General features: G+C 45.2%; 1 protein-coding gene across 4 annotated transcripts in view; it reads left to right on the plus strand.

Annotated features, from left to right (window-relative positions):
* pde5ab (phosphodiesterase 5A, cGMP-specific, b) overlaps positions 1-15,296 on the plus strand; it is a 216,616-nt gene that overhangs the window by 133,774 nt on the left and 67,546 nt on the right. For 3 of the 4 annotated variants that reach the window (XM_085962982.1, XM_085962965.1, XM_085962991.1), the window contains one exon: positions 747-806. In XM_085962982.1, coding sequence (XP_085819108.1) covers positions 747-806 — 60 coding nt within the window. The remainder of the gene's footprint in view (positions 1-746; positions 807-15,296) is intronic. The other variant, XM_085962974.1, reaches the window with a different exon arrangement.

Genomic DNA, 15,296 nt, shown 5'->3' on the forward strand with positions numbered 1-15,296 from the left:
CCTGATATAAAAGAACCTTGAAATTAATGAATTAAACTGTTGGAGTATGTGAAACTGACAAGAAACTACATGAAACTGCACTAACCTGACAGCTGCAAGTCATTACTGATGATCCCTTTAAATAACGTCCCTGGAGCCGCTTCCTGGTGCTTCATACCAGCTCTCCCCTGTCGGTGTTTACTCCAGGCATTAAGGTAAGTGGCGACAATCAATTTAACAGATCGGGGGGTCATTGAGTGTTGCACATACACTGACGTCACGATCCACCTGGCTTTGACGTTCCCGGCGATAACTCTTACTGGCGGCGCTACGGGGAGGCGGGATTTGGCGTGCGGCGCTCAATTCACCTCGCCCCGGCGATACTGCTCTAGCACCCCGTTAGTGCCATCTGCTGGTGCAAAGGGGATGAATTTTTCCCCCTATATGTTTAGTCCATGACTGTAGCCCATACTAAAAAATATCAAATAGACTTTTCATACTAATTGTTATGCAAAAACAGATGGATTCCACCTTTGATGTAATCTTTCAATTATCTATCCTGGAAAAATATTTCCAACATACCTGTTGTTGCTGAATTGAAAATTCTGTAATTGGTGCTGCCACAACTATCATTTAAAGCCACTGATACTTGTCTTTTAATACCATGTAGGGAAAGCTGTCAGACTAGTTCTATTTCTGATGGTGTAGCCTTAATAGAAGAACAGGAGATTGTAACTTGTTCAGAATGTGTTTTGATGTTGTTTCAGGTCCTTTCATATCATGCTTCTGCTACTGAAAATGAAACTGAGGAGCTTCAGGTAACAGCGGTAAAAACACTTTTTAATTTACATTTGGCTCATAGTTAAGTTGTTAGCATTTAATTTTAATTGCATATAGTCTGTGTCCACATAACTAATAACTCCCAATGTCTGGGCAAGGAGATGGAATCATGGCAACATTATAGAGTTTGCCAAAGACGATAGCTTCAGTCTTCCCAATGTTTAACTGGAGGAAATTGTGCCTCATCCAAGACTGGATATTGGACAAGGAGTCTGACAACACAGAGCAGTGGAAGGGTCAAAAGAGGAGGTAGAGAGGTAGAGCTGGGTGTCGTCAGTGTACCTGTGGAAGCTGACTCTATGGGTGAATTTTAACCTGGTGGAGCGCATGGGTTTGGGTGTGGGTGGGGGGTAAAAACCAGGTAAATTGACAGCGCGACGAGAAACCAGCTCCAACCCGCTGACTTCCGGGTTTCACTCCAGCGCGTTAGGCTGCGTGCAAGCAACCCCCTCGGGAAAGGCAGGTTGCCAATTAACATATGTTAATCACTCAATTAGAGCGATTCTCAACTCACTTTTGAGTTTAACGTCGGGTCCACGGATTTCCCGGGCTTCCTGAAACTCGCCAGTGAAAGCAAGGTGAATGCACAGTGGCAATTGAGGGGGTTGAATCAATCTCAGGGAAATATGCTGATAAATACTCAGTATTCACAGCTGCTTTCTTACCTGCTAGTGGGAAAGTGTTTGTTCATAGTACTTTTGGTGAGAGGTTACTTTCTACATTTGGGAGGTCTCTGCAACACTTTGGAGGTTTTTTCTATCACATCAGGATGGGTGCCTCTTATGCAGCCTTAGATTAGACCTCAGATGAGGAGCAACATGACCAACAGCAACAGCACCAGCAGCTTGCTGGTCACAGACCTGTAGCTGTACAGCAGAGAGGGCAGCACCTGAGAGGGGACTAGCACAGAGGAGACTTACACAGAGGGGACTAGCAGAGGGGGTAAGCTTGTAGGAGGCACTACCCACAAAACAGGGTCAACAGGCAGAGGCTGAGTTTCCTTGATATGTTTGAACACCATTGTCCCAGAAGGCTCATGATGTCACATTAGCTGGTGGCAGACATCTGCAGCCTCCTAGAAGAAGACTTGCTCCCTGCTGGACCTGGTGGCCACACATTACCAGTGGCTGTCAAAGTCACCACTGCCCTCTACTTTTTTGCCTCCGGATGCTTCCAGGGCTCTGCCACAGATATATCCAGGATCTCCCAGTCGGCGGCCCACAGATGCATAAAACAGGTAACTGATGGGTTGTTTGCCAGGGCCGGCAATTATGTGAACTTCACCCGTGATGATGCTAGTCATAATGAGCGGGCACTCGGTTTTGTGGCTCTGGCTGGCTTCCCACAGGTGCAGGGTGTCATCGATTGCACACACATGGCAAACCCCCAGAAAAACCAGGAATATTCATTAACATCAAGGGCTTCCAATCCATAAATGTACAGCTGGTGTGCAACCAAAAAAATATATTCATGCAGATTCCCGGGTAGCTGCCATGTTTTCATCCTGCGACAGTCCAAGCTCTATGATGTCTTTGGACCTGGAAGCAGATTTATGGGGTGACTGCTAGTCGACAAGGGATACCACTTCAAAATTGGCTCATGACATCCATCAGAAACCAGACCACTGAATCCCAACAGCGCTTCAATGAATGCCACACCACCACCAGATGTGTGATTGAACAGGCCATCAGCATGCTGAAGATGCGCTTCAGGTGCCTGGACAGATTTGGAGGTGTCCTTCAATATGCATCAGCCAGGGTCTCCACTGACACAAAGCAGTCCAGCAACCAACCAACCACCCTTGAACATCCCCCCATTGGTCCTTCATCATCACTCAGGTTAAAAGACGACTTACCACCCAGCACCTAAGAATGGACAAGATGGGAAAGCGGTGACAAAGAATATCATTTATGTGACCTGACTAAACAATAGAAACTTATCAACACAACATTTTTAAAGTCACCCATGTGCAACTACAAAGCCTTACTCTTCCTTTTCCTGATACTCCTACATGTTGCAACCCCTGTGGCTTCAGCAGAGGTAGAGGCAGGCTGCTCAAAACCATGCTCTGACTGCTGAGATGCTTTTGGCTGACGTCCTCTGCATTTTGGAGCCTGTGAGGGCCCCACCAAAGACTGCTCCACCTGCACCTGTACAGTGGCAGCCATCGAGAGATGAGGCAACATGTGGGATACTAACTGAGCAGTGGGCTGTAGGTGAGAAGTGGAAGTGCTTTGAGTGGAGTTCCCACTTCCATGACCCCTTTCGCCATCATCCCTCTCATGACCCAGGTGCACTTCACTGCTACCACTGTGCTGGAGGACACTTTGCTCAATGATTCTCCTTTTCATTGACCGGCCCTGGGGTACAGCATCTGTATCCAGTTGAGCAGAGCTTGGAGAGGCCTATGCCCTCCGATGCAGACTCTCTACAGCTGAAACCAGGAATGCGTGGTTAGAGGTAGCACAGGAGGTCAGCACCAGGAGCATAGTGCCACGCTCCTGAATTCAGCATCACCATCTGCTCTTCCTCACTTGTGAAGTGTGAGTCACCAGGTATCTGCCCTACTGGTCCCACCAAAGTGCGAGTAACTGAGCTGATGCATGGTCTGCATGAGTCCTGTGATGGTGCACCCTCAGAATGACGCATCTCCTCTGAGGATTCGTCGTTGGACACCTCCACCAACATGTGCTGCACATGTGAAGGCCCTGTGAGAGATAAAAGACACGAATTAGTCCTGGCAAGGTAAGAATTTTGCAAGTTTATCATAATGAAGAAGATCATGTTTGACTCGCTGTTAAAACCAAGTCAACATGACCGAATGCTGTATGACATGTGGGTGACATTTATTTAATTGTATCATCAGGTAGCTGTGAGCTCCCTGTCTCCCCATCTTTGACAGCCAGGGACGGCGAAACTTCACTGCAGTTGTCAATTGGGAAACCTGTGGAGGACCACCTCCGGTTCTCTCCCTCTCCCTGGTGTTCTGTGCTCTCTTCTCCTTGCAAGGAGGGAAAGAACAGCCCTATGAGCAAGTGTAATGGCATGCGTTCAGCCAATGGATGGAGTGCATTTGTTGAGGGTGACTATGAGGGAGAGGCATGAAATTGCATAAGGATGAGGATGAGTAGGAGTGGTGGATGGATAGATGGGGATGTGAGGAAGTGGATCGAAAGAGAAGGATGGGTGCACCTGCAGGGTAAGTGGGTATGAGGAGTGATGTGATGGAGTAGGCTTCAGAAGGCAGAGTGAGGTGATGTGCACAGCAGGATGTAGGCGAATGTGCCACTGTATTCACCTTTCCTGACCTGGCTAGGTCATTAAACCATTTCCTACACTGAATTCAGGAGCGTGGTACTACACTCCTGCTGCTGACCTCCTCTGCCACCTCCAACCACACCTTCTTGGTTTCAGCTGCAGGCTTCTTCCTCCTGTTGCTAGGGAAGAGTATTTCCTGCTCCTCACAGCCCCCAGCAGCACATCAAAAGAGGCGTCAGTGAAGCGAGGTGCAGCCTTTGAGTATCTGGACACCATTGTGAGACTTCCTCTTTTCCTTCCAACTCCAATTCATCCAACTTGCCTCCTTGGATTGTCCCTTTAAATACTGGAGTTGAGATCGCGTCATGCAGGTCCACATCACGCCCGCTGCCACCGATTGGACAGGAAACCCGGAAGTAAAATGATAATGAGGTGGCTGAGTTAAAAAGCTACTGACAGATGCGCTGAACTTAGGGCTGGATTTCCCACACAATATCAGACCTCCCCCCTCCCAGCGCAGCACCCAGTTAATAGCGAGGCTTATATCTGTGAATGATGTTGCCAAGGGGCAGTATGTAGATGAAGAAAAGGAGGGGGCTAAGGTTGGATCCTTAGGGGACTACAGAAGAGCTGGGAAAAGAAGCTATTACTGCCAATACTCTGGCTTTGATTGGATGGATACAAGTGGAACCAAGCAAGGGCAGTCCCATTAAACTGAACAAATCAGAAGATGTGTTGGGGGAGGATGGTATGGTTGACCATGTCAAAGGCTGCAGAGAAGTCAAAGAGAACAAGGATGGATAAAGCGCCATGATCACAGTTACAAAGGATGTTATTAGTGACTTTGGTTAGAGCTATTTCAGTGCTGTAGCAGTGCAGAAAACTGATTGGAGAGATTCAAACATGGAGTTGAAAAAGAGATGGGCACAGATTTGGGAGACACAATACATTGAAGGACTTTGGCGAGGAAAGGCAATTCGGAGATATGGTGGTAGTTGGCAATGACAGAGGGGTTGAGGGTGGTTTTCTTGAGTGGGGAAGGTGTGATGATGGCTGTTTTGAAAGGGAGAGTGACGGTACCTGAGGAGAGGTAACCATTTACAATGTTAGTTATCATGGGGGCCAGGATCAGTTGGATCAGCAGTTTAGTGGCAATGGGGTCAAGGGAGCAGGAGGTGTTAGTATTAGAATTTAACTATGTATTTTCTACATCATGCCAAACATATCATTTTTGAAATGTAATACATAAGTGAAAGCAAAACTAATACATCCTCATTACAGCTTTTATTTTTAGATCCATTTTTTTCAGCAGTACAATAATACAATACAATACAAATCGCTTTATTGGCATGATAAGGTACATCTTATGTTGCCAAAGCATCAAAATACATTTATGGTTGAACACATAAACGCGGTTCCATTCATACAGTGTATAAACAGGTATATCCCTGAGTTTATAAATATACATTCGCCTTGTTTATATATACTCTTGTCTTAGTTTACTGGTTGTCCCTCTGTTCATGGCAAGCTGTAACATAGTGTGCCGCCAGTGTTACACAGCTTCACTCCTCCCCCAGTAGGAATGGGAGTTTTTGGTTGTCAGTCAGATTTCTGAATTCAGGGCATATTTGTGAGAATTTTTGGTAGAAATTCTCTCTGATGCCCTGATATTTTCCACAGGCTGTGAGGAAGTGCATCTCTGTCTCAACTACTCCCTGACTGCAGTGAGAGCATATCCTGTCTTCTCTTGGCAGCCTGGTCTGCCTGTGTCTGCCTTTTTCGATCGCTAGGCTATGTTCGCTAAGTCTGTACCTTGTCAAGGTTCTTCTCAGTTTGTTATCCTTTACCATGGTCAGGTAATCAGCTATGTTGTATTGTCTGTTTAGGGCCAAGTAGCAATTGAGTTTGCTTTGGGTTTTTGTTGTTTCTGCCCAATATGACAGATATTTTTCCTTTTGCTTAGCGACGATTGTGTTGGGTCGAATTCTTTGTGTTACCCTGTCACTGTCCTGGGACTGGTTATTGTTAGTATTGTTATTAGTTACTTTATTGAGTCCCAGGACTAGTTGACTGAGGGTATTCTTCTTTATGGTCAGCTCTTGGCATTTCAGGGCGTCGTAGTGATAGCATTGGGGGTTGCTCATTTGTAGGTGATTCCAAAATTTGGTGGCTCTTTTTTGGATAGTGATTATTAATGGGTATTGGCCTAGTTCCGCCCTGCATGCGTTGTTTACTGTTTTCCTTTGAGCCCGGAGGATACTTTTACAGAATTCTGCATGTAGGATCTCAATTGGGTGTTTGTCCCATTTTGCAAAATCTTGTTGTGTTAGTGGTCCCCAGACCTCACTGCCATAGAGTGCAATTGGTTCAATTACTGATTTGAAAATTTTGAGCCAAATGCTAATTGGGATTTCTATTTGGATTGATTTTTTGATGGCATAGAAAGCCCTTCTTGCTTTCTCTTTCAGTTCATTCACAGCCAGTTTGAAGTTTCCCGTAGAACTGATTTTTAAGCCCAAGTATGTGTAGTGAGTGGTTTGTTCAATTTTGGTTGTTCCTACTGTGAAATTTATTGTGGGTCCATGTTGTTTGGATCTTTGCTGGAACACAAGGACTTTGGTTTTTTGGGGATTTATTGTCAGGGCCCAAGTCTGGCAGTACGGCTCCAGCAGGTCCAGGTTCTGCTGTAGACCCTCCTTAGTTGGTGACAGCAGAACCAGGTCGTCGGCATAGAGGAGGAATTTAACCTTGGATTCATATAGGGTGAGGCCGGGTGCTGTAGATTGTTCAAGTAGTTTTGCCAATCCATTAATGTAAATATTAAAGAGTGTCGGTGAGATTGGCGAGCCCTGCGTCACCCCCCGCCCCTGTGGGAAGTATTTTGTTTGTTTGTCTCCAATTTTAACTGCACATTTATTGTTTGTATACATTGATTTAATTACATCATATGTTTTCCCTCCTACCCCGCTTTCGATAAGTTTCAGGAATAAACCGTCATGCCAGATGGAGTCGAAAGCCTTCTGGAAATCTACAAAGCATGCATAGATTTTGCTTTTGTTATGGTGAACGTGTTTGTCAATTAGGGTCTGTAGGGTGAAGATATGATCGGATGTTCTATAGTTTGGCAGGAATCCAATTTGGCTTTTACTCAAGACATTGTGCTCTTCAAGGAAGTTTATAAGTCTTTTGTTTATGATGCTACAGAATACCTTCCCCAGGTTACTGTTTACACAGATGCCTCGATAGTTGTTTGGGTCGATTTTGTCCCCACTTTTGTATATGGGTGTTATGAGTCCTTTGTTCCAGATGTCAGGGAAATAACCGACACTCAGAACCAAATTGAAGAGTTTTAGGATAGCCAGTTTCAGTTTGTCGTCTGCGTGTTTAATCATCTCGTTTAGTATGCCGTCTGTCCCGCAAGCTTTTCCTGGTCGCAGGTCCTTGAGTTTTTCAAGAAGTTCTTTTTCTGTTATCATGGCGTCTAGCGGGTTTTGGTTATCTTTTATGGCCATTTCAAGCTTTTCCAGTTTTTTGCGTATTTGGTGTTGTTCTGGTCCTAGTGTGTTTTTCTGGTATAATTTTTCAAAGTGGTTTACCCATGTGTCCCCATTTTGAATGGACAAATCGTCGTGTTGTTTTTTGTGTAGTGTTTTCAAGTTGTCCCAGAAACAATTCGACTCAATGGATTCCTCCATGGAGCTGAGTGTATTCTTAATAAATTGCTCTTTTTTGGTCCTGAGTGTGTTTCTGTATTGTGTTAGCGTCTGACAATAAGTAAGGCGTAATTCCTCATTTTCTGGATGTCTGTGTTTTTGGTTTGATAGTTTTCTAAGTTTTTTCCTCATGTTATGGCAATCATGGTCAAACCATTTTTCATAGTTTTTTGTTTTGGGTTTGTTCTTGCGAGCTTTCAAGTTTGCATTTGTTGCCAAATTATCAAAAATATTGTTTAGTTTACTAACTGCCCGGTTTACGCCTTCTTTATTGTGAGTGTATATGTTATCCAGAAAGGTGTCTAAGAGAGCTTGAGTTGATGCATTGCTAATTGTTTTCTGGTATTTTTCCGTGTCATTTTTGGCCCATCTGTATGATTTTTTGGTGTTGTACAGTTTACTGGGTTGTGTTTCTATGTTGTTTGTTTGTGTCTTTTTGAGAAACATAGTAATTTGGCTGTGATCTGACAGTGTTGTTTGTGGTTTGACTGTGAATGCTCTGAAAGAGGATGGGTCCAAGTCTGTAATCATATAGTCTACTGTGCTGCAGCCAAGAGGTGAGCAGTAGGTCGATCTTCCTAGGAGGTCTCCTATGAACCTACCATTGACAATGTACAGACCCAGGTTTCGACAGAGCTGTAGTAGCTGTTTACCGTTGGTATTTGACTGCTTGTCACAGTTATGCCTGTATGGAAGGGAAGGGATGTCAAAGTGGTTATTCCCGAATACGTAATTGTTTCCCTGATTATTGGTGAAGTCTGGTTCTTCGCCCGTTCTTGAATTGAGGTCCCCACAGATCAATACGTTCCCCTGGGCCTGGTATTGGATAATTTCCCCCTCCATGTTGGAGAAGGTGTCCTCTTTGAAGTACGGGGAATCGATTGGAGGGATATAAAGTGCGCAAATGTAAACATCTTGGGTGTTTGAGATAATCTCCCTCTCAAGTTTGAGCCACATATGGTTTTCGCCCTTTTTTATAAATTTGATGTAATTCTTAAGTTCTGTTTTAAATCAGATCAGTATGCCTCCGAAGTCTCTGCCTTGGGTTACACTTGGTAATTTATTGGAGGGGACCACTAGCTCAGTGTACCCTTGGGGACAGCCGGTGTGTCCTTTTCCTTTATACCAAGTTTCCTGTAAAATGATAATATCTAGATCTTTAGTTTCCTCTATGAACTCTGGGGTCCTACTCTTCACTTCTCGCACTGAAGAGCGTAGACCTTGGATATTCCAGGTCGAAATATATAAGGATTTCATGTTAAGTTTTATCTTTTTCTATGATAGGTTAAAGAGTGGTACGTGTTTGTCGTGTCTAAGTGTGGGGAAAAAAAAGATCACCCCAGTTGTCTACAAAAGTTAATACAATTTGGTTACAGTTCTTTCTATTAATTAGTCCTTGATCCATAAGGCGGAAGTAGATGCTGCTGCACATCTGCTTATTGTCTCTTAATGGATTGTTTCTGTCTGAGGTATTGCGTACGTCCTGTGCATCTCTCCCTCTGTCTGGCTGGTAGCGGTCCTATTCCCCTGTGGGACAGGAGTGGTGCAGGTCTTTAATCTATGCATTAAATGTCACTGCATTCCATGTCATTGATGCATGATGACATTTACAATGAAGTATTAATGACTGACATTTAAATGCAGTTTTACTGAGGAAATACTATTTGTTTTGATATTATAGAAATTACCTCTAAAATAAATTTATGAATTAGCGCTCAGATAATTTTTGACATTGGGTCTTCCAAATCTAAAGTCCAAATTTCAAGATTGTTCATGCCCACTTCTGTTATTGTTGGTGAAATTATACCATAAGGTTATTGTTAAGTCTGTGGGTTGTATTATAAATAATCACAGACTCCACTGTTAACAAAATAAAACACGTCTTTACTATTCAGAGGCTCGGGCGATTCTGCCCTAGTTAACGTATCACAACCCTTATATACTGGTGTGGTCACTATCGGTATTACAGTATACATGAGCCAACAAATAGTGCCACACCGAAAGTAGTGCTCTTAAAGGCGAACGGTTACATTCTATAGTTCCCTTAAAGGTAAACGGTTACATACACAACACTCCTCCCTTTTTAGCTTATTACTTACAGAATCCCCTTTAAACATACAATCTTCAACTTCATATAACAGTTTACAGATATACTCTCGATGGAGTCAACGTCATATAACAGTTTACATGTTTAGTCTCTGTGGAGGTTTCCGGATCCTCTCTGGATAACGCCGAAGTGGTGTCGTCATTCCTAGCGGCCCAGTAGGGGTGCCTGGCAAAATCGATTCAGCTGGAACAACAGTGTCAGGTTCATCTGAATCCAATGTTACTAGATCAGCAGTAGGTGTTCTAGGTATTTCAGTTTCAACATTACTCGGGTCAGGTGGTGAAGTCGAGTGCTCATTTGTGGCGGACTCTATGAGCTGGTCAACATGGCGCCTTATTACATTGTCCCCAATGTTCACCGTGTACATCAACGGGCCTAGCCTTTTTTTAATAGTTCCAGGCTGCCATTTTTCTGTACGATAGTCCCGGGCCAAAACTTGTTGCCCCATCTTGAAAGACCTAGTTGCCCTGTCATTGATGTTCTGGAATTGCCGGTTCTCCACGTCCCTTCTGACATTGGGTTTAAGTAGATCCAGCCGGCATCTTAAGCGTCTGTTAAAAAACATCATTGCGGGAGTTTGATTTGTGACCGCATGTGTTGCATTTCGGTATGCCAACAAAAAACTGTCTACCTTATGTTGTAGACTTATGTCTTCATTACTCATGGCCTTTATGGCCTTCTTGAAGGTCTGGACGAACCTTTCAGCCAACCCATTGGAGGCGGGATGGTATGGGGCTGATGTGTAATGTTTAACCCCATTGCTCTTTAGGAATTTCTTGAATTCCTCGGACACAAATTGTGGTCCGTTATCGGAACAGATCTGTTCCGGCAGGCCATTCCGAGCAAACATGGTTCTTAACACCGTGATGGTTTTCTCCGTCGTGGTGGTGGTCATTTTAATTACTTCCGGCCACTTGGAGTGGGCATCTACCGCTATCAGGAACATCGAGTCCATAAATGGACCAGCAAAGTCGATGTGTACTCTTTGCCAAGGAGATGAGGGCCACTCCCATGGGTGCAGAGGAGCCGGTGGTGGTGCGTTCTGAACCCTCTGACATCCTAGGCAATTCTTGGTGATCTCCTCTATGTTCCCGTCGATGCCTGGCCACCACACAAATGCTCTCGCTAAATTCTTCATCTTTACTCCACCCAGATGTCCTTCGTGCAGCTCCTTGAGTACTTTCTTTTGGAGTTTGGGCGGAATCACCACTCTCGACCCACACATTAGGGTTCCTCGGCACACCGACAGTTGTTCTTTCCTCTGTGAGAATGCCTGCAGTGTTGGTTCGCTCTGTGCTGGCCATCCCTTCACCGTTAAGTCATAGACTCGTGAAAGAGTCGGGTCATTCCTTGTCTCCTTCTCAATCATTGAGTTTGTTATCGGCAGACATTCCACAATGGACGAGTGGAACAACTCCACTGGGTCCCCTGTACTCGCTTCTTCTACTGTCGGCAATGGTAAGCGTGATAACCCATCGGCATTTCCGTGTTTTGTTGACCTTTTGTACTCAATGTCATACTGGTGTGCCCCAAGTAAGACTGACCATCTTTGTAGCCTTTGTGCTGTCATGTTGGACACGGCCTTGTTCGGGTTAAATATGGACACCAACGGCTGGTGGTCTGTCAGCAATGTGAACCTCTTACATTGCAAGTAATGGTTGAATTTCTTCACACCCCACACAAGACTGAGGGCCTCCCTGTCTATCTGGGCGTAATTTCGCTCCGCGGTTGTCAAAGATCGGGACGCGAAAGCCACTGGCCTTTCCGAGCCATTTGGAAGCCTGTGCGAAAGTACTGCTCCAATTCCGTACGGTGAAGCATCACACGCCAGCCGAAGGGGTAATGCTGGGTTGAAATGAGCCAACACTTCCTCGGAGGTAATCAACTCCTTGCTTCTGCGAAAAGCCTTTTTGCACTCCTCACTCCACTTCCATGGTGTCTCCTTTCGCAACAGCTCATTCAGTGGATGCAGCACCGTGGACAAATTTGGTAGGAACTTGTGGTAGTAATTGATCAACCCCAAGAATGATCTTAACTGTGACACGTTCCCTGGAGCGGGAGCCTTCACGACCGCTTCTATCTTCTCCGGTGATTTATGTAGTCCCTCGCGGTCAATGATATGACCGCAGTATGAGATTCGTTTTTGGAAAAACTCACACTTATTGCGGTTAACCCTAAGGCCATACTCCTTTAACCTGGTGAGTACCAGTTTCAAATTCGTGAGGTGTTCCTCTTCATCCATTCCCGTGATTAGGATATCATCCAAATAGCACTGTGTGCTTGGAATTCCTTGTAACACCTGTTCCATGGCCCTCTGCCAAATTGCTGGTGCCGAAGCCACTCCAAAGACCAGTCTGTTATAACGGTACAAACCTCTGTGGGTATTGATAGTTAGGTATTGGCGTGACTCTTCCTCAACCTCCATCTGCAAATATGCCTGAGCTAGGTCTATCTTCGTGAAGTGTTTTCCTCCAGCCAACGAAGCGAAAATATCTTCAATCCTTGGCAGCGGGTATTGCACCGAATGAAGCACTGGGTTCACTGTGATCTTGAAATCCCCGCAGATACGGACCTTCCCCGGTCCCCCTGGCTTACTACTTGGTGAGGATTTCATGACGGGTACAATGGGCGTGGCCCACTCACTGTAGTCTACTTTTGACAGAACCCCTGATCGTTCAAGTTCTTCTAGTTCTGCCTCCACTGCTGGTCGTATTGCATACGGTACCGACCTGGCCTTACAAAACTTTGGGCTTGCATGTTCTGCAATCTTAACCCTTGCTTTAATACCTCGCAGCTTACCCAGCCCTTGTTGGAATACTACTTTCGCTTCATCTAATATTCGGGACAACCGTTCAGATTTGACGTCCTCTTTCTCGTGCTCCACCGACATGGCGTTTAGCTCATGCCAATCCATCTTTATTTTTCGGATCCACTCCCGTCCTAGAAGTGGTGGACCTCCCTCAGGCAGTACATACAGATCCAGACGGCGGTAATTTTTGTCTTTGTATCGCACATTAACTCCTGCCTTCCCAATAGGGAATACTTTGTGTCCCGTGTATGTCTGTAGTACTAATTCTGTATTCCGTAGTGGAATATGTTTGAAAAACTTTTTATAGTCATGCTTATTCATGACCGTCAATGCCGATCCCGTGTCTACTTCCATTTTGACTTTGGCCTTTTCAATCCGCAGCGTCATCCAAATGGTTTGTCTGTCAGCTTCGTTGTTCACGTTGTGAATTTTTAGACTGTCCAGTCCCTTGTATTTGAAGTGTGAGTCGGACTTTTGTTCCCTTGGACTCTCCTTGTACCCTTTTTTTGCGGACTCCCTCTTGTTGTCCGTCATTCTTGACCGGCATACTTTTGCTATGTGCCCGATCCTGCCACATTTCCTACATTCTTGGTTCTTAAACCAGCACTGATTCTGGTCGTGCGTTGTCTTTCCACAACGGTAGCATTTGGAAGTGCTTGCAGTAATTTGATCCTTCAGCACTGCTACGATCTCTTCGAAGGTCTGGTCCACTGGTTTAACTGGTGCTATTAGATGTTTCAAGAGCCCGTATGTTTTTGCTCCCATCGAATTTAACAAAGTTATTGCCTTGTCGTATATGGCTACGCAATATATTCCTATGCGTTCCCCATACGTGGCCCTGTCTTCTATTTCAGCATTAAAATCATTAATATTTCCTCGCTTAGGCATCTTCTTCTCTTTCCGAGAACAGCACAAGTATTTCTTTACTTATTATTAATTTTCTTCTCTTCTTGAGAACACCACAAGTATTGCTTTACTTATTTCTTGTTTCTGAAAATTCTAATTAATTTTCTAAGATGGCGGTTTCCCGCTTCTGCCTTCTTCCCCAGCGGTTTTCCCGCGAAAAATGGCGGCTTTCCCGCGCTTCTCGCTCTCCCCGCCCACTTCAATGGTGGTTTTCCCGCGCTTGACGGTCTTCACCCGTCCCCCGACGCTGTCTTTCAGCCTGAGTGCGGCCCTTATCAGCTCTCCCGATCGGTGGCCCTGTCTTTGCAGCCAACGCTGCGGCTTACCCACGAGGTTATGGAGGCTTCAGGGTCCTAATGCCTGTCGCTTCCAGCCTGTCGGTTCCAGACTGGTGAGGATTGAAACCTCTCTTCAACGTCCTGTCTTCGGACGAAGCCGCCGTGGAACAACTGCCGCAGGGTTCGAATCCTGACTCGTCGCCAATGTTAAGTCTGTGGGTTGTATTATAAATAATCACAGACTCCACTGTTAACAAAATAAAACACGTCTTTACTATTCAGAGGCTCGGGCGATTCTGCCCTAGTTAACGTATCACAACCCTTATATACTGGTGTGGTCACTATCGGTATTACAGTATACATGAGCCAACAAATAGTGCCACACCGAAAGTAGTGCTCTTAAAGGCGAACGGTTACATTCTATAGTTCCCTTAAAGGTAAACGGTTACATACACAACAGTTATAACAATAGCAGCTTACATTTATGATAATAGACAGGGAAATAGATGATGAACGATGGAGGGAGGAATCGGGCGCAGGGATAACTTATAGCCTAGGCAAAAGTTGAGTTTTGAGAAGCCTTTTAAAGGATGAGAAAAACTTATGAACTAAAGGGGTTAGAGAGGAAGTTCCAAGGCAACTAAAGGGAAGGAGATGCAAAAAATGTCAGAGTCAGAATAGCAATGTGTGTGGGGATTGGTGGGGGAGGGAATATAAGGCTGGAAGAGGCTACAGAGATAACGTGGGGCAAGGGCATGCAAGGATAAGGAATTTAAATTTAATACATTAGAGGACAGGGAGTCAATTTAGGTCAGTGAGGACAGAAGTGATAGTCAGCAAGACATAGGGGGTGAAATTAGGTATCGTTTGAAAATTTAGCACCAGGCACGAAGGATTCTAAACTTCTACTAAATTGGGTGTTAGTACCCCAGGAAGGAAGTGGGGCGCTAAATCAAGCACTAATGACCTCAGTGGGGCACTACAGGGGCGCTACCAGCAGAGCACTAATGAATTTCAGGTGCAATCCATTCAGCAATGATCCTTCACACTGGTTCCTTCCAGCTCTTAAAGGGAAGATTGCATCATTGTGCAGATGCTCATTTTCAGCATTGGTGGCTTTGAGGCGACCTGCGAGCAACTGAATCCCCCGATGGCTATGGCTGTTCCCACTCCCAGGGAGAGAGCTCGTCGGTTGACAAGCGTGGCATTGGAGGCATTGGTGGCTGGAGTGGAGCGAAGGATGGCAATGCTGAACCCGGCCACTGGAAGGAGGCCATCACCTCAGGTGTTCAGGGCAATGTGGAGGGAAGTGGCCCAGTGTGGTGGAACGCAGCCTGACACAATGCCGCAAGAAATTCAATGACCTCAGTCGGGTGGTCAAGGTGAGTACATTCTTCAACAGCTCC

Source organism: Somniosus microcephalus, chromosome 2, assembly GCF_052327205.1.
Source record: "Somniosus microcephalus isolate GS21.2 chromosome 2, FLI_Smic_1.0, whole genome shotgun sequence".
NCBI lineage: Eukaryota > Metazoa > Chordata > Chondrichthyes > Squaliformes > Somniosidae > Somniosus > Somniosus microcephalus.